Source organism: Rhodofomes roseus (assembly GCF_022264815.1).
Source record: "Rhodofomes roseus strain CIRM-BRFM 1785 chromosome Unknown C8Q71scaffold_3, whole genome shotgun sequence".
NCBI classification, from domain to species: Eukaryota; Fungi; Basidiomycota; class Agaricomycetes; order Polyporales; family Fomitopsidaceae; genus Rhodofomes; species Rhodofomes roseus.
In genome coordinates, this window is record NW_025952959.1 from 1044561 (window position 1) to 1064307 (window position 19747).

General features: G+C 55.6%; 7 protein-coding genes across 7 annotated transcripts; 5 read left to right on the forward strand and 2 right to left on the reverse strand.

Moving 5' to 3' along the window:
• Positions 1-1717: 1717 nt before the first annotated feature.
• C8Q71DRAFT_700842 (uncharacterized protein) lies at positions 1718-2695 on the forward strand (the record flags this gene model as incomplete). The annotated part of the gene is made up of 2 exons (XM_047920147.1): positions 1718-2533; positions 2591-2695. The coding sequence occupies 2 exons, from the start codon at positions 1718-1720 to the stop codon at positions 2693-2695; spliced, it is 921 nt and encodes a 306-aa protein (XP_047783003.1).
• A 1707-nt stretch (positions 2696-4402) lies between these two features.
• On the forward strand, positions 4403-5440 carry C8Q71DRAFT_700304 (eukaryotic rRNA processing; the record flags this gene model as incomplete). Its single annotated transcript, XM_047920115.1, has 4 exons — positions 4403-4537; positions 4584-4714; positions 4768-5057; positions 5121-5440. 4 exons carry the CDS (start codon positions 4403-4405, stop codon positions 5438-5440), a joined length of 876 nt encoding a protein of 291 aa, XP_047783004.1.
• Positions 5441-6174: 734 nt separating this feature from the next.
• C8Q71DRAFT_738355 (uncharacterized protein) lies at positions 6175-7176 on the forward strand. Its single transcript, XM_047922657.1, has 5 exons — positions 6175-6514; positions 6581-6621; positions 6681-6705; positions 6760-6853; positions 6908-7176. The coding sequence occupies exons 1-5, from the start codon at positions 6341-6343 to the stop codon at positions 6985-6987; spliced, it is 414 nt and encodes a 137-aa protein (XP_047783005.1). The 5' UTR covers positions 6175-6340; the 3' UTR covers positions 6988-7176.
• On the reverse strand, positions 7177-7944 carry C8Q71DRAFT_738358 (uncharacterized protein). Its single transcript, XM_047922658.1, has 4 exons — positions 7832-7944; positions 7673-7779; positions 7434-7609; positions 7177-7377 (listed from the first exon to the last, which is right to left on the reverse strand). The coding sequence occupies exons 1-3, from the start codon at positions 7852-7854 to the stop codon at positions 7572-7574; spliced, it is 168 nt and encodes a 55-aa protein (XP_047783006.1). The 5' UTR covers positions 7855-7944; the 3' UTR covers positions 7177-7377; positions 7434-7571.
• C8Q71DRAFT_344685 (uncharacterized protein) lies at positions 7870-11869 on the forward strand. Its single transcript, XM_047917952.1, has 7 exons — positions 7870-8215; positions 8275-8643; positions 8752-8852; positions 8904-9141; positions 9196-9324; positions 9382-9696; positions 9757-11869. Exons 2-7 carry the CDS (start codon positions 8311-8313, stop codon positions 11614-11616), a joined length of 2976 nt encoding a protein of 991 aa, XP_047783007.1. The 5' UTR covers positions 7870-8215; positions 8275-8310; the 3' UTR covers positions 11617-11869.
• A 1-nt stretch (position 11870) lies between these two features.
• C8Q71DRAFT_344686 (Alpha/Beta hydrolase protein) lies at positions 11871-13783 on the forward strand. Its single transcript, XM_047917953.1, has 4 exons — positions 11871-12330; positions 12386-12428; positions 12511-12696; positions 12754-13783. The coding sequence occupies exons 1-4, from the start codon at positions 11983-11985 to the stop codon at positions 13479-13481; spliced, it is 1305 nt and encodes a 434-aa protein (XP_047783008.1). The 5' UTR covers positions 11871-11982; the 3' UTR covers positions 13482-13783.
• C8Q71DRAFT_700191 (Mus7/MMS22 family-domain-containing protein) lies at positions 13632-19272 on the reverse strand (the record flags this gene model as incomplete). Its single annotated transcript, XM_047920106.1, has 9 exons — positions 13632-13769; positions 13818-13945; positions 13997-14207; positions 14267-14392; positions 14445-14606; positions 14656-14945; positions 14998-17175; positions 17224-18358; positions 18433-19272. The coding sequence occupies 9 exons, from the start codon at positions 19270-19272 to the stop codon at positions 13632-13634; spliced, it is 5208 nt and encodes a 1735-aa protein (XP_047783009.1).
• Positions 19273-19747: the final 475 nt, after the last annotated feature.

The window sequence follows — 19747 nt, forward strand, 5'->3', positions numbered from 1 at the left end:
CGTAGACGAGACAGTCCACTACTATGTTGATCCTACGCCAGTAGAGGAAGAAGCCTATAAGGAGGAAGAGGAGATACAGAACGACGAGTATGTGCAGGAGGAGGTTCCTTCCCTGCCCCCGCCGCGAACGCATCCAAGTATAGCGGAGGCTGTCTCACCTCCTTCTCGTAGTCCCTCGAAGCGACTATCTATGCCCCCTCCAAGATTACCCCCTCCGCCCCCGCCTCAGCATGACGCTGAAGAGACTGAAGAAGTAGAGCCTTTCGCGACGCACGAGCCGGTTAAGCGAATGTCAGTGTCGCCAGTGGCACCGCCGAGGCTGCCGCCGCCGCCGCCTCCTCCTCATGTCGATGAACAAGAGGAGGCGCAAGAGGAACTCCCACCGCCTGTCCATCGTGAACGCCGTCCACCTGTCCACTCGGTGGAAGAGCTCAGTGGTGCTCATGTACACACTAAGACCCCAGAGATGACTCACATCCTTGTTGATGGTCACGAACAACCTATGATCCATTCTGGCCCTTCGAGGGAGGATTATGAAGACGCTGAATACACCGACGAATTGTACGAGGAACCGGAGTACGAAGGGTATGAACAAGATTTCGCTGAAGACGATGACCCAATCGAAGCCTTTACGCGTCCTCTACACTATCAGGACACCTTGGCGCCACTCCCTGAAGCACAAGCAGGTGAAACCCTTGACGAAGTTGAAGAGGCGCCTCCTCCGCCTCCTCGACGTCCTCCAGTACCTGGTCAGCCTCCGAGGGTCACGTCTCCTCCCTTGCCTCCGGGTAGGCGACCTTCTGCGGACCAGCCATCAAGACTTGCGACTCCACCGCCGGTTCCGAGGCCCGCGCCGCTCCTCGTCACGCCTCCTGCCAAGCATGACGATGAGGTTCTCGATGATAGTGATGGTGGTAAGCGTGTTTGGTGCCTACCGTTTCATTGATCACAAACTGTTATGATAGATCCTATAGACCCTGGCTTCTACAGCCCGCCGAAGTCTCCGTTGTTCAGAACGCAACCACTTCCTGTACCCATGTCTCCGCCGCAGACGGAAGGGCCCCCGCAGGCTCAAGCACCTGAGGAGGATGAAGAAGACCCGGAACAAGCTCGACGTCGCACCATTGCAGAGAGAATGGCCAAATTGGGCGGCATCAGATTCGGTGCCCCTCCCCCTCCCCCTCCAGTGCGTCGGCCTCAACCACCGCCAGAGTCGCAAGAGGCCGAGGAAGGTGCACCGCAAGAACGGGAAGGCGAGGCTCAGGAGGCTCCAGAGGAAGAAGACGAATTTGCTCGTAAGCAGAGGATCTCAGCCCGGATTGCTGGGATGGGAGGTATGCGTTTTGGCATGATGCCTGGCGCTGCTCCACCAGTGCCGCGGCCACTAGCCCGACCGAACAGCCCGCCTGCTCACGCTGATGAAAGTCCCAAGACACCCACCGTTCCCCATCGTACAGCCCCGGCGGCGCCGCCGCCACCTCCACCAGCTGAGCTGTCTGAAGATGACGACGGTGAACGTATTGAACCGGAAGACAGCGAGGCGGAAGAGGTAACATACGAAGAAGCGCAGCAAGACGAAGAGGAAGAAGAGGCACCTCCTCCGGTGCCCTCTCGGGCAGGCAGACAGGCATCGACCGCGGACGTCCAGCGGCCGCCAGTGCCTCAGATGACACGACCGCCTGTACCACAAGTTCCGACTCCTCAACCTCCGAAGCGAATGAGTGTTGGCTCTGCGAATGAGCCGCCCACCTCTTCTAACTTCACCTACCCTCCGCCACCCCCGAGGCGCCCTTCTATACCGACACACGACACCCAGAATGACTTCGTACTGGTAGGTAGTGAGGAGGGAGCTGAAGAACCTCCGCCACCTCCGCCACGGACTGTTAGCTTGAAGAAGTCGCCTCACCCGCCCTCACGCACTGCGCCGCCCGCGCCTCCGCCGCTTTCTGCAGAGGTGGAGGGAGATTCTGGCATTCTGCGTGTTGACTTCGGCGGCGAAACTGATCTGTCCCTCTCCAATCAGTGGTCAGAGGACTCGACGAACTACCCTCCGCCGCCCCCGCCTCCGACGAAGGGGGAGTTTGTGCATCCGTCGTCAACGCGCTCGGATGTCCACCTTTCGCCGGAGGAGTTGATGAAGCAGTGGGGCCGCGTCGGCGTGCAGATTCACGAGACGGCGTCAGTGATGTTCGACAAGTCGAAGAAGACGCTCGTCGGAGATGGCTCGTACCTTGGTTTCGTGACCGCAGTGCTCAGCCAAGTGCCGAATGCCGCGCATCCGGCCCCGCCGTTCGACAACTTCGGCTACCTCATCTATATGCAGACTGGGGGGTCCGTCCAGAAGAGGGTCAGCGAAGTGATGCCTGGGGATATCATCGTGATTCAAGAGGCGAAGTTCAAAGGGCACAAGGGCTTGCAGAGCTATAACCAGACGGCGGGTGTCGGTGAACCGCTCTACGCAATCGTGTGTGACCATGAGGTGAAGAAGTCGAAGGTTAAGGTGTTCCAGGCGAACCAACATGTTGGGCAGCAGGTGAGACTTCCAGGCGCTTCCGTCGAGGGCAAGCCTGGCTGAGCTGTTGTTTCGCAGACCGTCGAGTCGGTGAGCTATAGATTGGAAGATCTCAAGAGCGGGTCTGTCAAGGTGGGTGCATGTTTCACTCGTGGTTGTGCAGCTGTGTTGATCTCGAGGTGATTGTCAGATCTTCCGAGTGATGGAGGCGTAAGGTTCCTCCCCGGATCGCAATCGTTCTGTTCCTTCTGCACTCATGACAATGTAATTGTACGTCGCATATTATGGAGGGGACTTATCAATGAACAGGCTCTTATCTGGACAAATAGTCTGGCATCGCTGACCGAGACTGTTCACACATCAGAGATCCGGGGTCAATGACTCCCAACTGGCTGCCTCTTGTATGTGCAGACAGACACCGCGAAGTGTTCATGGTCTCAGCGACTGGGCGTAGTCCTTCACTAGATCCCCTGATACGATGCCTGCCTTGTTGTAGCGCAGATCACGACGGATTTCTCGTCATCGTGCATATCAACTTTACAGGCATGCTCTTTACATAGCACCTCACGGTGTCTCATGCGAGTGCGCAATGAACTTGACGTTGCTGACGCCCTGCTTGAGCCTCTGCAGACCATCAGCGATGCCGTTCAAACCATCTGGGAGGGCCCCCACAGGGTTCGGCTAGACAAACGGTCGAAGGATATCTTATCTGCTATCTGGTATGCAGTACGATAGAGAAGGTTAGAGATGACATTGAGTAGTGTGAGGATGTAAGTTCGAACCTTGGCGGTAGTAGTGCGTACTGTATGATGACTGGTGCGTGAGTATCATCCTGGATGTTAGCTGAGGGTGCTTGACACTCGCTCTTGCATAGCCTAGTACACACATGGGTCAGGGCAGGAAGTGGTCACACACAATATGGTAGACGTGGTCCCAGGCTGGTCCAGCGCGTCCCGGATCGACCACACCGCCAACGTGTTGTCGCCCTACCGTCAGGTCCCCGCGTAAGCTGAGCCTAAGGAACCGGCTCAGCTACGGTCACGTCACCGCCAGATGGCCAAGATGGGGAATCGACTATTATGGTAGAGCGATCTGAGGGGTCTGATCCTCAGCCGATGACTGGCGCGTGGGCAAGGTGCAAATGCAGAAACACAATTAGAGCCTTGAACTGGCACTCACTACGGCCTGAAACCTCTTCATACTGATGTTTTCTGCAGTTTTCTACGGTTGAGAGGGGTAAAAAGTCTCAGACATTAGCGGAAGATATCGGTACAGGCTATGTACGCAAAGACACCAAGTGGATATATTGTGACTTTTGAAATATCTTGCAATGTTGTTGTGTCGAAGTGGTAAGTGGGATGTGCCGTGTAAAGTGCATCTTGGTGAGGGTCGAGGGTTCGAGACGGACAACTACTCGTTCATTTTTGCTCACACCATCACTTTTTGCGCCACTTTCCCTTCCCGCCCAAGCGCCAGTCATCAGCTGAAGATCAGACCCCTCTTACCGACCATCCCTAAATAGTCGATTTCCCATCTCGGCGATCTGGCCAGGATATGACCTCAGCTGAGCTGGACCTTACGCTCAGCTTACCGCCAAAACCTTACCATTAGGTCAGACACAAACGTCGGTGTAGTCTCCGTTGCTGACCAAAAAGAGTTACTCTCCGGATCGACTGCATCGAGATTGGAAAGGCGCGATCTGCAGATTCCACCCAGCAAGCGCTGAATCGGGGATTTGATTCACGTGCACCAGGTTTTCCTGCCCGGTGGCTGAGTGCACAACTGAAGTCTCGAGCCTACCACTGGCCATACCCACTGTTGCTCGTCTTTCACAACTGCACCGACTGCTGGCCATCCCTAGACGACTCGATCTTTATACGAAGGAGTTCAATGCCCGAATCAAGCGGTCCGGAGTTTGTGGGAGATGTCTCTGAAGAGGAAATCGTAGCGGTCGACGAGCTTTCCGATGCGGAATCCGTGTATGAGGACGTCGTGCCGCAGCAGAAGGTTGAGATTGACAACAAGGTATGTAGTCTCCGTTTAGTCCTGAATGACTGCTCATGGCCTCTAGATCGCACTCGAGCGGATACGGGACACAATCAAGCTACCCTCAGCCCTTCCCTGGACAGAAACATTGGTCGTGACCTACCCAGAGACAATCACCGTCGACGTCGACGATGATCTGAATCGAGAGCTCGCCTTGTACGTGTACCAGACCTACTGTACGGCGCCACCGTTCTGACAGTACACCTTAGCTACAAGCAAGCGCTCCACAGCGCCCAGCTCGCAAAATCCCTCGCCGCAAAACACAACCTCCCCTTCACGCGCCCGCCTGACTACTTCGCCGAGATGGTCAAGTCCGACGCGCACATGGAGCGCATCCGGCAGCGGCTGCTCGACGAGGGCGCGACGATTAAGCGGAGCGAGGAGAAGCGGAAGGAGCGGGAGGGCAAGAAGTACGGCAAGCAGGTGCAGATGGAGAAGCTGCAGGAGCGCGAGCGCAGCAAGAAGGACATGGAGGAGCGGCTCAAGGGGCTCAAGCGAAGTGCGTATTACGTGCTGTGTGGCGATTTTGTGGCTAACACTCATGGTCTTGCTATGTGATCAGAACGCAAGGGCGCCCTCGACAACCCGCAGGGCGACGACGACAACTTCGACGTCGCAGTAGAAGATGCCATTTCCGACCGCCCCGCCAAACGTGCGAAGGGGGCTGGGCCGGGGGGCAAGAAGATTCCCCGGCAAGCACGGGATCAGAAGTTTGGCTTTGGTGGGCCGAGGAAACACTCGAAGCAGAACACCAAGTCGTCGACGGATAGCTTCGACGCGGGCAGTGCAGGTCGCGGGAAGGCGAAGGGCGGGAAGAGCGCAAAAGGCGCTGCGAAGAGACCTGGCAAGGGCAGACGGATGGCTGCTCGTAGTCGGTCGTAGGCTGTTTGTTTTCCGTCATTATCTGTATCCACTTCCTCTTTCTCTTGCCTGGATCCCGCCGCGTGAGTGTGTCGCTACCCACAAATGCCTTCCTGGCCAAATTTCGTCTGTGTTGCCGGGTTGAACGATCAAGTACTCAGACACAGCCGGGGAACATCACCGTTCCTTGAGATAGTCTAAAAGCCTTCTGCGCTTTCAGGCCTCAGTCTGGCGACTCTCCAAAGTCCTCCGAACAAGCATGTCTGAACACATCGGGTCCAGTCACTACTGTAACAAAACGGCATTACGACTGACGAATGAACCTACTTACCACTGTCGGTGACGGTGAAGGGGTTTCGCTGCCACCCATGCAGCGTCAAAGAAACGCCTTCGCTGCCTTGCTCAAGCTTCCATCCGAGGCCCTCAGCAGCTAGCTCCTGGTCAACGTAGAGCGTCTCGTCTTCGAGCACAACTTTGAATTCCTTCCGGCGTGGCCTCTCGGTCCTCGAGCGATCATGGAACTTGAAGTGCCTGACAGTGAAGTTACAATTCCGCACAAGTTTTTTGATGCGAATGCGTAACCGTTGGAAAAATCATTTGTGTGATGTTCAATGGTGGACAACCTCCTCGCGCAGTAGTGCAGGTGCCATGCCAGCATATGTACGGTAGATCGTCGGATGGAGGCAGTTCACTCAAAAGTTCAAACGTTCACTCGACACGGAGTTAAGCAAGGAACACTACGTCTAGTTTCCCACGGTAACCACCGCCACCATTCACGTACTTATGTAAGTAACTTATTCGAGAAGGTACTGGTCGGCTTCCCGAAGTCCGGGCCGACGTCTCTCGCAACCCCCCATCCTCCTCCCTTTCCCCGACCCCCGACTACCACCTCGTCCGACGCCGCCCGACACACTCGACACTATGTCCACCATCTCGCCACCGCCGATCGCCAACGGGTACGCCTCTCCAGCCCCCTATGTCGCTGCGGTATCTCCTCCGCCGGCGCCCAAACCTACTGCACACCCCAAACCCAAAGCCGTGAATGTCTTCTCTAACGATGGTTCGTTCCTAGAGCGTTTCCAGCGTATCAAGAAGGTGAGCTCAGAGCTTATTGGAGGCGTCGGTGGTTCCCTTGTACTGACCTTGGTCGTACGTGCTAAGGATGAGGAAGAGCAGAAGCAGCAGGAAGAGATACTAGCGAAGTGAGTGTGATCAGACGTTGTATCACTGAACACAACGCTGATCAACGTTCTTGAATCAGGAAGCGGAACTTCGATGAACGATTTGTATGTTCGCCGTCCTTTCTCTACGATGACACAACGACTCACATATGCTTACAGAAACGACGGGGCAAGCGCCCTTCTCCTGATGCTACGAACTCAGAACCTGCTACAGAGCCAGCTGCGAAGAAGCCAAAGGTTGACGAACCCCGAAGTGAGTAACTTCCTGCATGTCGTCCTGTGCTACTGAGGCCCGTTGTCCTCGTAGATCAGTACGAGAAGGAAGTGAAGAGCTACGCCGCCAGTCTGAAGGACAACGGGGCCGGTATACGGCCATTGGTGAAGTGACTTCTAGGCGGGCAATGTCGCATTTCGCATTCCGTAGGATGACGCCCGGGTATTTGTACCGAGTCGGAGCAGTCTTCGCGTCCATTCCCGTCGTTGGGGCTCATTAGGTCTAAGCATATCCAACAACTGTACTATACGCATTCCATATCATAACCATTTGCAATGCAAGCCACATTCCAGAAGTTACGGTGTCTATGAGCCGTCATATTTGCGCATCTCGCTGCCACGGGGTAGACTCTGGATGGGATACTGAGGTGTTCGTGGTGTCGTGTTTCGGACTACACTCCTGCGAGTGGGTTACGCATAACATGACAGACACTTGCGATAATCTGAGGATCACAGACGCAAATTGCTGAATGTGCTCACGAAGCATCCACAGGCATCCATACTCTAGCAAGAACACCTGATGAGCTACTCGGTAGGCACAAGTGCTACTCGTGACACACATATTGTCTTCATAGGACACCCTGTCTTCGCATAAGCTTCTCCGTCGCAAATGCTGATGTGTGACATGACCGTAGTCGTCGCGAAGTGTCCATCAGTCGTAGGATGCGCATCAGGTGGACACGAGGTGCATGACGAGTCTATTTTTTAGTCTCCATGAATAGCACTCGCGCTTTAACTGAAGTCGCAAACGGTGAGTAAGCAACCCTAGATGGCAAAGTACAGTAAAGCCAGGGCTCACCTCTCGGGTCGTACTTCACAGCGGAGAGCTTGGGCCCTATCCGGAGCCGTTGCGTAGTGTAGAAGTAGCCGGTTTTGGCCGAAGAAACCATCCGAACGATGACCGTCCTACAAGTGATTCAGCCAAAATCATAGCGAGAGTAAGGCAGATGCTACTCACCGTGCCTTCGACTTGGACGCCATGACCGTCAACGACAAGTGAGAACCCGGGTACTGAAGCGCGCGCGCGAGAACTGTCACGCCCGTGGCCACAACACGTGGATGTGACAGGCTCGCGGGACGTCACAGTCGCGCGCACCTTTGTGGCCGCCACCAAGCCGCCACCGACGTGCCTTCACAACCCTTTCTCATCCACTCATCTGTCCCCCCTCGTCCCCCCTCCTCCTACACGCGTGTACCGCTGTAAATTGACCAAACTATCAACACTTGCTATATCTGCAACGTCGTCGACGGCACAACCGTGACGCGAGCACAAAGCCGTCATCCTCGCCACAGAATTTACAAGCAGGCCCCTATTCGGCCAGACAGGCTGAAGACTACTCAGGTATACGCATACGTACTGCATGGATGTCATGAAGTTGCTCAAACATATGTACTACACAGTGCTGAGATTGCTTTGAATATTTATGCGACGCCACTATGCCTCCCGGCACACCATACGGCTCGTTCGTCCGGAATTATAAGATCCGCGTTGACAACTTCACTGGGACGGAAGAGAAAGTCGCCCTTCACTTACTCACGCATACGCACACCGACCACTTGATGGGACTGTCCGCTCAGTCGTTCGGGCATGTGATCGTGTGCTCGCAAGACGCGAAGGAAATGCTCCTGCGACACGAAGTGTACAACGAGCGGGCTCTGAAAGACATGGACCTGCGTGCAGAGAAGATCAGGACTTTCAAGCATCTGAAGGTCGAACCGAGACGGTTTGAGGACGGCACGGTTGATCATACGGGCTCGAGGGACCTCCTGGTCAGTGCCCTTCAGTGTTTACTTATAAATCTGCCATCGTGCTGACCCATAATTTATTCTGCCTTCAACGCCATGGAATAAATCACTGACATGTTCTTTGTGCCACAGAGAGCAGTGCCCCTGAACACGCCGACCGAGATCAGACCGAGCGACGATGAAGTCATCTATGTGACTTTGTTCGATGCAAATCATTGTCCGGGCGCAGTCATGTACGTTCAGAAGCAAAGACAATATTGGTGTACTTACGAGCTTTCATCCAGGTTCCTGATCCAAGGCAACAAGGGCACGGTGCTGCACACCGGCGACTTCAGGGCGGAACCGTGGTTCCTGGAGTCCATAACAAAGAACCCGTTCCTGCAACCCTTCCTCGCGGGGCCGGAATCATCATCGGCAATGCATGCGAGACCAAAGCGGAAGTCGAGTGCTGTCGCAGAGACCCTCGATGCGATCCACTTGGACACCGCATGCTTATTGAGCACGATCAGCGTACCGACGAAGGTGAGCAGACAGCTGCAGTCTCAAAATGACTGCCGGGCTGACAAAGGGGCCTAGGCCGAAGCAACTTCTGGTTTGGTATCGCTCATGTCGCTACTCCCATCGAAGACCCTTTTCTTCATCAACTCTTGGACCTGGGGATATGAAGACGTCCTCAAAGCCGTCGCGCGTGCATTCGACAGTCAGGTCAGTCAGACACGCAGCGTCCTGAGTTTGAACTGTCGCTCACATGAATGCATACAGATCCACGTCGACCGCTACAAGCACGGCGTGTACAGCAACCTCGCCGGCGACCCCTTCCTGAAGCGCATCATAACTATGGACGCGGCCAGCACGCGTTTCCACGCCTGTGAGCGCTTCAACCGGTGCGAACATGTCAACGTCGATGGGAATGGTGGCCGCGCGCCTACCGCTGCCGCCAATGCCGGCCCTAGCTTGAGCACCACGGGGAAGCACGTCGTGTACGTCAACCCGGTTACGATGGGCACCGCGGGGTGGGAACTCTATTTGAAGACGACGAAGGAGAAGATTAAGTCTGGCGAAGTCATCAATCACTTGGTACGCTCACCTCCTCGGTCCTGGCACTGATCACGCCGGCTGACTCTGTGTGGCTCGTAGCTGGTCCCGCTCTCACGGCATTCTCCCCTTCCCGAATTGCGCGCCTTTGTCTCCTTATTCAAGCCCAAGGAGCTCATTCCCAATACGCTCGACCCAGCGTTGAAGGGTCTCGACTGGGCGTGCATGCCCGAGATGTTCTCCGGCTGCCTCGCCTCAGACGGCGTCACGGGTGTGAGGCCCGAGACCGACTACTCCGGGGCTGACATACGAGATATGGCGCACGAGCTGCTCGGAGAGGCCGGAGAAGACGTCGCAATCAGAAATCTCGAGGGCGACGGCGCTCGCGAACTCGCCGAGCGATGGGCGGATAGTGGGAAGTTCAGGCGGAAGCTCGAGGTAATGCACCAGTACCTCAGGGGGAAGGACCGCGTGATCGTAGAGCGGATCATGGAGGGAGGGAAGGACGCAACCCTCGACTCCGATCCAATCTCGTCGGACGTGGACCTGGCCAAGCCGGTCGATGTCGCCGATATGCAGCAGCCTCCCAAGTCGCAGCCCGCGTTCCGAGGAGGACGCGCGACGGCGGAAGAGACAGCGCGAGCGATGGCACGTTTACGTGCCGCGTCTCGGGTCTTCGCAGCTGCCGGTAGTGACGAGGACACTGAGGACGAAGATGCTGAAGAGCAGCGAGCGAGGACGGCACATCAGCTGTTCGCTACGCAGGCGGGCATCTACGAGGACCCGTTCGGGGCCTCTCTCAGGAGTTCATCACCTGTCTTGTCCAGCCCGTCTTGTACGCCGCGAAAGCAAATCGCAAATCAGACTTCGCCCAAAGTCTCGAGTATGGTATCCAGCGAACTCCCCGCGACAGCCTCGTCGAAGGACGGCCCGCGAAGTGAGAAGACTGGAATGCAAAAACAGATACTCATGCCACGAGCGAACGGTGCCCCGTCCGAGCCACAAACTCCACCTCGCGGCAACCGTAACGCATCCGCAGAACATACGGCAACTCCTCTCGCTAAAACGGGGGTTGAGAATGTCCGTAAACGGAAGCAATCACCGCTGCCCACGCCTCAATTAGACCCCCACACACCGTCGAAGTCATCCAATGTCGCACACCATGCTGCACCCGCAACGCCGACCTCTGCAGCTCGTCCCACAAAGTCGCCTCGGTATGATCCCGAATCGCCATTGGCAGATAGGGAGAACCTAGTAGTGCAACGAACATCGTCACCACCGTTACCCTCAGCAAAACGCCGCAGGCTTGACAAATCTGCCGATTACCCCAGACCGACAGTCGGTAGCTCGCTCAACCCCCATCACTCGTCGGCATCTGGATCAACGCAACCTCTGGAGAAACCCCCTTTACCAGCCCTCTTTCCAGCTACAGCCGAGAGCAAGCCCGCAGATAGGCCTAAGGACGACTTGAGGCAACTGCGTAAGTTGTCCACGAAGAGCGCTACTATGCGTGACGCACCTGGTCATACATCGCGTGAAGACGCAGACAAGTCTCGGAGACAGGTCTTGAAGATCCAGCGCGAGCTGACTCTGGAGAAACTCTTCCAAGCCCGGCCCGACCTTGCGACGCAGAGCTACATCGCCAAGCGTGAGCGCAGACTGTCCCGTGCACAACAACAGGACAGTAAGCAACGCATCCGGGGGCTGCAGCCTGAAGCCACGGTACGCTTCGAAGAGGACTTGAGCGTCGGCCCATCTACCAGTAGGTCGCGTGTTACCAGTACGATGCGCGCCCTCGACCAGTTACCGTCGCAAGACTACGAAGACGGAGGACCCCGAGTCAGCAGGGAGCGCAGCGCTCTAATAGCAGAGCGGTTTAGGCAAGAGATCGCCAAGGGCAAGAGGCCCGGACTGGTCATCCCGCGAATGCAGTGCCTTGAGAGTCAAGAGGAAGGACAATAGATGCCAATGGAGAGCGTTTTCGGCAAGTATCATTATTCATTATGTATCGGGCCGTCGTCCCGCCAGGATTCCAAGTGTTAGTGTCGTCCTAGCAATTGTGCGTAGAAACATATAATACTAGTACTGTGTAGTTTTGGATGCCCTAGTAGCACGAAGACATTCATTCGATTGCTAGCGTGCAGCCTGAGCCAGTACCCGCCGAGCGCGGCTTCCCCACGGTCTGTAACGCCCGCGGCGAGGAGCTTGTCTCGGTTAGGAAACTATCTTGAACCATGACTTACGACTAGGAGGAGCACATCGCCACTGCCAGTCCACTGTCTGTTGTCCCTGCATCCATTTTTGATATCCAATGCGTCAAACATACCGATGGAAAGAATACTCAGGTCATGTACAAGACAATGTTCACCTGTTCCTGGCGTTCGAGCGGCACCGTCTACATGCCCCCCGTGCTTGCCTCTAGCATCCCGTCACTATGTGTGCCGGAGCGGTAGTAATAATCAGTCTAGGCGTTGCACACCTGCACCGCACAGAAGAGCTCTCTACAACATTCGCAGCCCGGATACTGCCCTTAACAAGAGCGACTACGGGTTGATGCTGCCGTCGTTGTTAACAGCAAGCCCTATATCCTTTCTGCATCCTACATCGGAAGCGCCCTCTGTATCGCTGGCAATAGCTGCCTTCTTTGGATTGCCTGCAGCGCTCTGGGCGTACAAGGTGAGTGTGTGGTATAGGCGGATCTTGCGCGGATAATCACAGCATTTATTCATAGTGCCTCATGATGGTAGTCTTTCAACGAAAAATTATCTACATGGGTGAGTAAGTTTCGGCTTTCGTACGCCAGCGGCTCTTCCTCCGACTTAATGCTTAACATGCATGATTCTGGCTGTAAATTAGGATACGCACCGCCTGGTGCAAGAACAGAAAGCCTTGGCGCCGATGTACCTATGCCAAAGGGTTTAACGTGTGAGGAGTTGCACCTGGAAAGCGAGAAGGGCATCACCTTGTATGGGATCGATGTCCGCAAAGACGTCAAGCAAACAACACCGTATGCCCGCAAGGTCGTCGTCGTATATCTACAAGGTTCTTCCGTTGACTCTTCGAGAGCCAGGTGCATCGTTGACTCATATCGCATCACAGGTAATGCCGGAAACTCCTTAGCCCGGCTTCCTGTCTTTGAGACGTTGCTGCACGGCATACGACCGCCATCTAAACCTTCGACACAACCAGCCCTCGATGTCTCCATTGTAGCAGTAGCACCTCGCTCCTACTGGAAGTCATCCTCCCGCACCCCGACACAGCGTGGCATCCTCGCAGACTACACCGCAGCCCTCTCCTACGCCACCCGCCGCTATCCCGACTCTACCGTCGTCCTGTACGGCCACTCGCTAGGCGGCGCGGTCGCCGTCTGCCTCGCTGCCTCGCTGAGCGCGGATGACTACCCCTCCGTCAAGGGTCTCATACTCGAGAACCCGTTCTCTTCCATCGGCGGCATGGTGCAGGCTCTGTATCCCCAACGATGGCTCCCATATCGCTACCTGGCGCCGCTCGCATTCGACAAATGGGACGCAGTCACTGCTGTCCGCGAGACGCGCCCGCAGTCCCTCCTCGCGCGACTGTCGAAGGACACGCTCGTCTTGCTCAGCGAGAAGGACGAAGTGGTGCCGACCTCAATGGGCATGGAGCTGTACGCGGCCCTTCAGGAGAAACTGGCAGCAGACGCAGGAGATGCCTCCGCAACCAACGGCTTGTGCCGACAAGTCGTCATCCGCGGCGCGCTACATGAACGCGCCTGGCTTGAACGGCAGTGGGTCTCGGAGATGGGAGCCTATATGGATAGCATCTCAAAATGCGACAAGGTGTCATGATGATACTGCTACAATTTGACTACAATCGACAATTTGTTGTATCCGATAGTCCATGAGAATAGAACACGATGAGTGGGTGATAATGTTACAATGGTGTTTACAGACAACGTATGCTCGAGTCAACAGCGGAAAAATCCACGAACAGGCATATCAGAGCGATCCTGCCCATTGAGCGAGAGGAGCAAGGCGAGGATTGGTCTTGAGATTGTGGAAGGGAGCGAAGTAGCTATAGACTTGCTGACAGAAGGACGTGTACTTTGCACGCTCTTCAGAGTCTGTTGGTAGCGACTGTTCCGATGTCAGTTTACATGTCGGGAGGATGCTGACGACTCTCACCTGATGTATGTTCTGCATGGTCGCCAGCATGGTGAGCACAGACCCAACACACTTCTCCCGTAGCGCGACGGTCTTAGGCTCTGGACCCGGATTGGCCAGAAGATGATGCCCAAGGTTTGCGACGATCTCTGCGACTCAGTTAGTCATACATCATACCACACGGAGAAGCTGAGCCATACTCTGCACAAAAGAGAGCCGCTTGTCTGCGAAATCTTTCCTGGAGATCTTGTAGTCCGCAGATTCCGCGTCCTGCGTGCATGGCATATCCTCGAGAAGCGGATGTCGCAGGCCATCAATCGAACAGAGCAGGGACATGTACTCGTGTTCGATGGTGGTTTTTGCTGCCACCAGGCACTGCAAGAGGACATCAAGGAATTGGAACTGGTACGCCTAGACGGTGGTTTGCGTAAGTTGTCTCGAACGCACCGTCGTAACGCTCAGTAACTTACGGAGTAAGCGGAAGGATCGAGCCTAAGGACCATCATCATGAAGCGCAAGCCGACACGGCGACGCCACGAATCGTCGCTAATCTTCTCCCAAGACTGGGGGCCCAAGGTGAGGTACCAAGACCAATCCTAGCCGCAGTGTCAGCTCCTCTTGAGCATTGATGTACGATTGATTACATACCCTTTTGCCATTCTGCACTAGCACGCTAGCACACCCGACCCAGCAATCTACCCATCGGTCCGTCTCGTCACTATATTGTTCCAGAGTCTCGGAATCATTGGGGCCGCTGAAGTGCCTCATCACTAGACGATAGATCGTCTCTACGATGTCTTGTGCAATGATCTGTGTTGCAAAATGAGAATTCATCTCAAGGACTGAATCTAACACTCACCTCGCAAACGGCTTCATCCTTCTGCTTCAGCTCTTGCGCCTTGGCCGAGTTCTCGGGATCAAGTGCAGCGACAAGCTCAGGGTCATCCCAATTCATTTCCTCCATTTCGAAGTACTCTTGGCTCTCCTGGCTATCTTCTGCTGTGTCTGCTGACGGTCGCGTCCGTCGTGGAGGCGGAAGGGCCGCAGCCCTGGCATCGAGAAACGACTGTACGAGTTTTCGGATCTCCATTCCGGTCAGCGCGTTGGCGCTGAGCTGCGTATCGAGGGTGAACACTCGCTTCACCCAGGCTGCGAACCATGTTCAACCGTCAAATACGGTGTGCAGACAGTAGTTACTTACGTCCTTTCAACCACGCGGGATCCGGGTACTCAGATACAGTTTGATCCGGGTCCATGAGAGGAGTCTCAAGGATGCGGCGAACACAACCGAGCAGCATCTGGATGCCAACAGCTACTCGTCCATTGTACGTTTGCATATACTCGTCCACCAGGATATCGGTCATGTGGGCAAGCCAGTCCCATATATCCTGCAGGGGCAAACGTAGATGTCGAAGCAGGATAGCAAGGTGCATCAGGCCTCTGATGCACGCGCGACGCGTTTCGTCATCAACGTCCTTGAAGTTGACGTACCGTCGCGCATTAGCGAGGCGATACTTGAGGTTCCCCAAGGACGAATCAAGGTAAATGGCGACAGCCACCGCGCTGAATCGATTGTATACCATGGATAGTTGCTGCCGATTTGGCGGAGTGGCCTTCGTGAAAGGCACAGTGCCAAGAGGGACGTAGAAGGATGAAAGCTTATTGAAGATCTGTGTTTGACTGACGACGCCCCGGTTTTCATCAGTCTGTGGCCGCGTGTCGTCAGCCGTCTTCACAATGAGCTTCAGTAAGAGGGTGAACGCGGTATCGCTAGGCTTGTTCTGGGACAGGAGATTGATGTTGCTGTGCCGCAAGAAACTCGGGAACTCTGGGAATTCGTCAGAAAGGTTGGCGAAGCGGCGACTCTTGAATATCACCGCCAAGCGTTCCAACGCCTTGGACGCATCCTCCAGCAACTTGGACGCATCGCCTAGCGGCCATTTCCACGTGCGAGCGAGAATCAAGCATCGACCGACCAAGATTCGGATGTATTCGTCGCGTTTGTGCAAGCTACGCTTCGACAGAGATGCTTCCAAAGCTGGGTCTGCGGCCAGCTTGATGCGATCCAGCGCCAGGATGACGAACTGCCACGAGGCAGGTATGCGAGGGGATGACAGGGAAGTTCCGTGCACGGAGAACTGTGAGAGAGAACAGAGCGTGAAGATGCTACGCCACAGCATTTCACTGGCAGCGACTTCGGAGGGCATATCGCGCAGCAATCCTTCGTGTGACACAAGCCCATGCAGAATATGCCAAAGAGAGACGAGACGATCGTTCTCATCTAGAACGACGTCTTTTGCCGATGACCAGGCGTCGACGTAGTGGATCGCAGATACCCACAGTTCGGCGACTCTTCTGATAAAGGCTAGGTCTGCCGCGTTCGGAGCACCGGCCTCATCGTCCTTGAACGGCCTCAGCAGATCCCTGAAGCCTATGCCCCACAACCGAGCGAGCAAACGTTTGATATTGAGGTTGACGGCCGTCCCTTCCACAACTCCGTAACGTTTGGCGCGATGACACTCGAGGCGTGTCGAGGCCTCCAGTATGAACCACCGGATCTCTAGCTCCAGAACGTTTGGACCTTCATCTTCCGGTAGCACCTCCATCGGCTCGTCAACGATATCGCGCAGCTGAGGGAGATGTCTTTGCAATGACGCACATAGCGAAACATACTCCGCTTCCGTAGCCCTGCCCAACAGCCAAGAGAGATGCTGTACTGTCGAATGAAAGAAGGATTGCCACGGCCTGGATCCCTCCGTAGTTGGTAGATCTCGCTGAGAGAACAGATCCCGCATACGCTGGCAGGTCTTCTCTAAGACAAGCTCGAAGTCCTGCACAGACATGGTTGGACGGAGATCGAAGTTGGCATGCGAATATGGCATTGGACAATGTATTTCGCGTTGAGCAGTGATTATTCCAAGGAGTTCGTGGAGGCATCCCCTTCCCAGGGAACAGTCGGTGCCGAAAGTCAGGCCGGCAGGCAGGTACGGTACGTTGAAATCAAGCGTTACCCGACGCGAAGGGATGCCGTATATTGCGTCTGGTTCGAGGGAGGATCGCGCGTGCAGTTGAATTGCGTCCTCGTCTTCATTCCAGTAGTCCTGCAGAGTACGCTCCGTGTTTGCTGCGGTATTCGTTCCTCGAGACTTCGGTTTAGACGCGGCACCTGAGCCGCGGTCTCGATTTGCGAGACGGACGTTAGGTACAACATTGGCTGTGACTTGTTCCGCATCAATCGTGACGGCTGCCTTGTGCGCTCTCCCGGAGACTAGGTGCCCGCCTTCGCCAGCAAACATGAACAAGGTACCCTGATTACGCGGTTCCCTGCGCTTGCGGCGCGTCTTTGCCTTGGAAGAGCCATCTTGAATGTGAACGTGTACTTCGTCTGTTTCTCGGACAGTTAAGACGTGATGGCCAATGAAGATACTCAGAGGCTTACCAACAACGTCGATTGAGGGGGATGCGCTTCGCGATCTTGAAGCACGGTCGAAAGGAAGGACAGTTTGACGACCCGACCCAGTGCGCCTTGCGCCAGCTGTAACAATGTGTAACGTGTTTCGCGACGTCTTTCCAACGCTGCGGGAGCGACCTGTTCCTGTGCTGTTCTTCTTGCGCTTCTTACTCCCAGTCACTCTCGTGCGTGACAGCATGCGATCGATGAGGTCCCGCTCCCGCACTGGTCCATTTCTCGAACGCTCGTTTCGACGAGACGGGTTTTCCGGTGCCCATTGTCCGATCTCCTGGCCTAGGTCACTATCGGTATCCTCTTCCTCCGTAGGAGCCGACTGCTGAGACCGTTGTTTTGTGTCGTGCCAGGTTTGACGGGGCCTGTGGACCGCGACTCTGTCTAGATCGGACTCCGAATAGCTACTCGACGAGCTGATCTCATGCTCAACATCCACCATCTCGACATCTGAGCTCTCTGAATCCCCACGAATATCGATATTGGCTCGTCCAGACACGGTTCGCCTGATGATCCTAGACTCTCCGGGTCGCAAGGGTTGGCCTTCGTCTCTGCTCTCGCTGCCGCTGCTCTCCGACAGCGTAGCAGTGCGCCGCGGCCTAGGTTTCTCCACGTTCCGCAGATGGCGTGAGATGAGTACCCGTGGCATCATTCGCTGCAAGACCTTGAGACGCTGACGGTCTTTCGCATTCATCTCCTGTTCGTCGGATGGCTCGTCGGTGCTATCGACATCCGTAGGATTGTGCTTTGAGAGGTCGGGAGAGGACCGGCGACCATCGGAAAGTAGAACCACGTCAGAGTCAGACGCGTCAGCTTGCCGTGCACTTCGCGGTGAAATCAGAGCACGAGGCGATGATGTATTGACATCCATCGGCGTCGAAGAAGGTGGGGGGACGGGGCTGCCCGAATTGTGGAAGAAGTCCTCGTCGACTGCGAAAGGCTGCTGCTCGTGCATATCATGGAATCCCGCATCACCACCGAAAGGAGAACTCGGAGGCGTTTGCAAAGGGAATAGAGTAGAACTCTTCCGTCGTCGCCACGTCGGAGCGGGTCCATGCATCTGCCCGTCCGAGCTGTTGGCTGCATCAATAGTCGAACGCTCGTGCTCATCCGACATAGGCTAACGGGGTTTCATGTTAGTTGGCCCAGGAGGTATGACGGCAAATCCCCTACCTCAGCAGCTTGTTCCGGGGTACCTGACCTGCGCACGATATCCTTCTTTCTCATTGGGAACGGTCTGGCCCTCCTACGGCGAGTCTGGGCTTGCGGCCTGTTCTTCGCATTGTCTGTAACGTCATTCACGACGCTTTCATCGCTACTACTGAACGACTCGTTGAACGCGCTTGGTTGCCACTCCACACGTTGTGGTGGGTCCTTAGAGCGACCCGGTCTCGATGGCGCAGCAGCGACTTGCATTCCCGGGGTTCTGCGTCGCGACCGTGGCCTAGACGATCTTCCTTCATCTTCCTCTGCGTTCGACTCCGGCGCTGCCTCTTGACCCATGCTCTGCGACCTGCTTTTACTTCGTCTCCTCCGCGTCTCGTCCTCCGCGTCCCGGTCCTCATCCCGCCCTGAATACTCGGGGTCACTGCCCTCGTCTCCTGAGCGCGCTGCGCTCTTACTGCGATCCTTCCCGCGCCGGCGCGGACTGATCACTTTGACTATAGCCTCCGGATTCGAGCGCATCTGACGCTTGTACAAAGCCTTGTCGTATGCGTAAGGGTTCTTCTGACGCGCCAGACGTGTGCGCAACGAGTAGCGCGCCTGTGCCTGTTCAGCGGCAATGGCCGCCAGTTGCTCTGCTGTTGTTTTGACTGCTGAAGACCCCGCAACAGGCGACGACGCAGAGCCAGAATCGCTGGGTCTTCTGGGTGACTGAACGGGTGTGAGAGGGGAGGAATGCAGCGACAACGGCGAGGACCCATGGTACGCAACCGGGGGGGTTTGTGTACGGGGGCGCGGCGGGGTATGAGGAGAGCGAGATCGAGGAGTAAAGAAAGAAAGTGGGTCCATCGACGGGGATCGAGACCTGGGAGAAGGGACATCGAGTATTGGTGGAAGAGTATTCTTGATAGATTGAGGGGCAAGAAGATCGACTGATTTCGAGGAGATCGACGCAGCGAGTGCTCGTTCCCGTTCAATCTGCGAACCAGTGCGGTCTGTGTCATACCCCGCAGCTATTAACGGATCCTCATCGTCTGAGTTGGCGGTAGGAGTATGAAGCAATGAACTAGACATGGGTGACGAACTCCGTCTAGCTCGCGCCAGATGTCGAACGGGTGATGGGCTAGTAGGACGTGGCAAGTCGATGGACAAAACATTCGCGTCCGGTGGAGAGGGCAACCGTGAACGAGGCGACGTATTACTTTCCGCGTATACATCTGGAGGGTGGGACAACTGCACGAGTAGTTCAGCAAATCGATTTCATGATAGCAGATGAACTTACCTTTCTGCGCTTCCAAGGCGAGCCAGGAACATACTGTCTCCC

Bases quoted from the DNA above. Each gene is read 5' to 3' on its own strand.
- C8Q71DRAFT_738355 (XM_047922657.1), top strand. From the start codon at position 6,341: ATGTCCACCATCTCGCCACCGCCGATCGCCAACGGGTACGCCTCTCCA. The intron at 6,622-6,680 runs GTGAGTGTGATC...TTCTTGAATCAG, and splicing joins CAGGAAGAGATACTAGCGAA to GAAGCGGAACTTCGATGAAC. The intron at 6,706-6,759 runs GTATGTTCGCCG...ATATGCTTACAG, and splicing joins GGAACTTCGATGAACGATTT to AAACGACGGGGCAAGCGCCC.
- C8Q71DRAFT_738358 (XM_047922658.1), bottom strand. From the start codon at position 7,854: ATGGCGTCCAAGTCGAAGGCACG. The intron at 7,780-7,831 runs GTGAGTAGCATC...AATCACTTGTAG, and splicing joins GCGTCCAAGTCGAAGGCACG to GACGGTCATCGTTCGGATGG. The intron at 7,610-7,672 runs GTGAGCCCTGGC...TTGCGACTTCAG, and splicing joins TGTGAAGTACGACCCGAGAG to TTAAAGCGCGAGTGCTATTC.
- C8Q71DRAFT_344686 (XM_047917953.1), top strand. From the start codon at position 11,983: ATGGAAAGAATACTCAGGTCATGTACAAGACAATGTTCACCTGTTCCT. The intron at 12,331-12,385 runs GTGAGTGTGTGG...ATTTATTCATAG, and splicing joins CAGCGCTCTGGGCGTACAAG to TGCCTCATGATGGTAGTCTT. The intron at 12,429-12,510 runs GTGAGTAAGTTT...GCTGTAAATTAG, and splicing joins ACGAAAAATTATCTACATGG to GATACGCACCGCCTGGTGCA.
- C8Q71DRAFT_344685 (XM_047917952.1), top strand. From the start codon at position 8,311: ATGCCTCCCGGCACACCATACGGCTCGTTCGTCCGGAATTATAAGATC. The intron at 8,644-8,751 runs GTCAGTGCCCTT...TTTGTGCCACAG, and splicing joins CGGGCTCGAGGGACCTCCTG to AGAGCAGTGCCCCTGAACAC. The intron at 9,325-9,381 runs GTCAGTCAGACA...GAATGCATACAG, and splicing joins CGCGTGCATTCGACAGTCAG to ATCCACGTCGACCGCTACAA.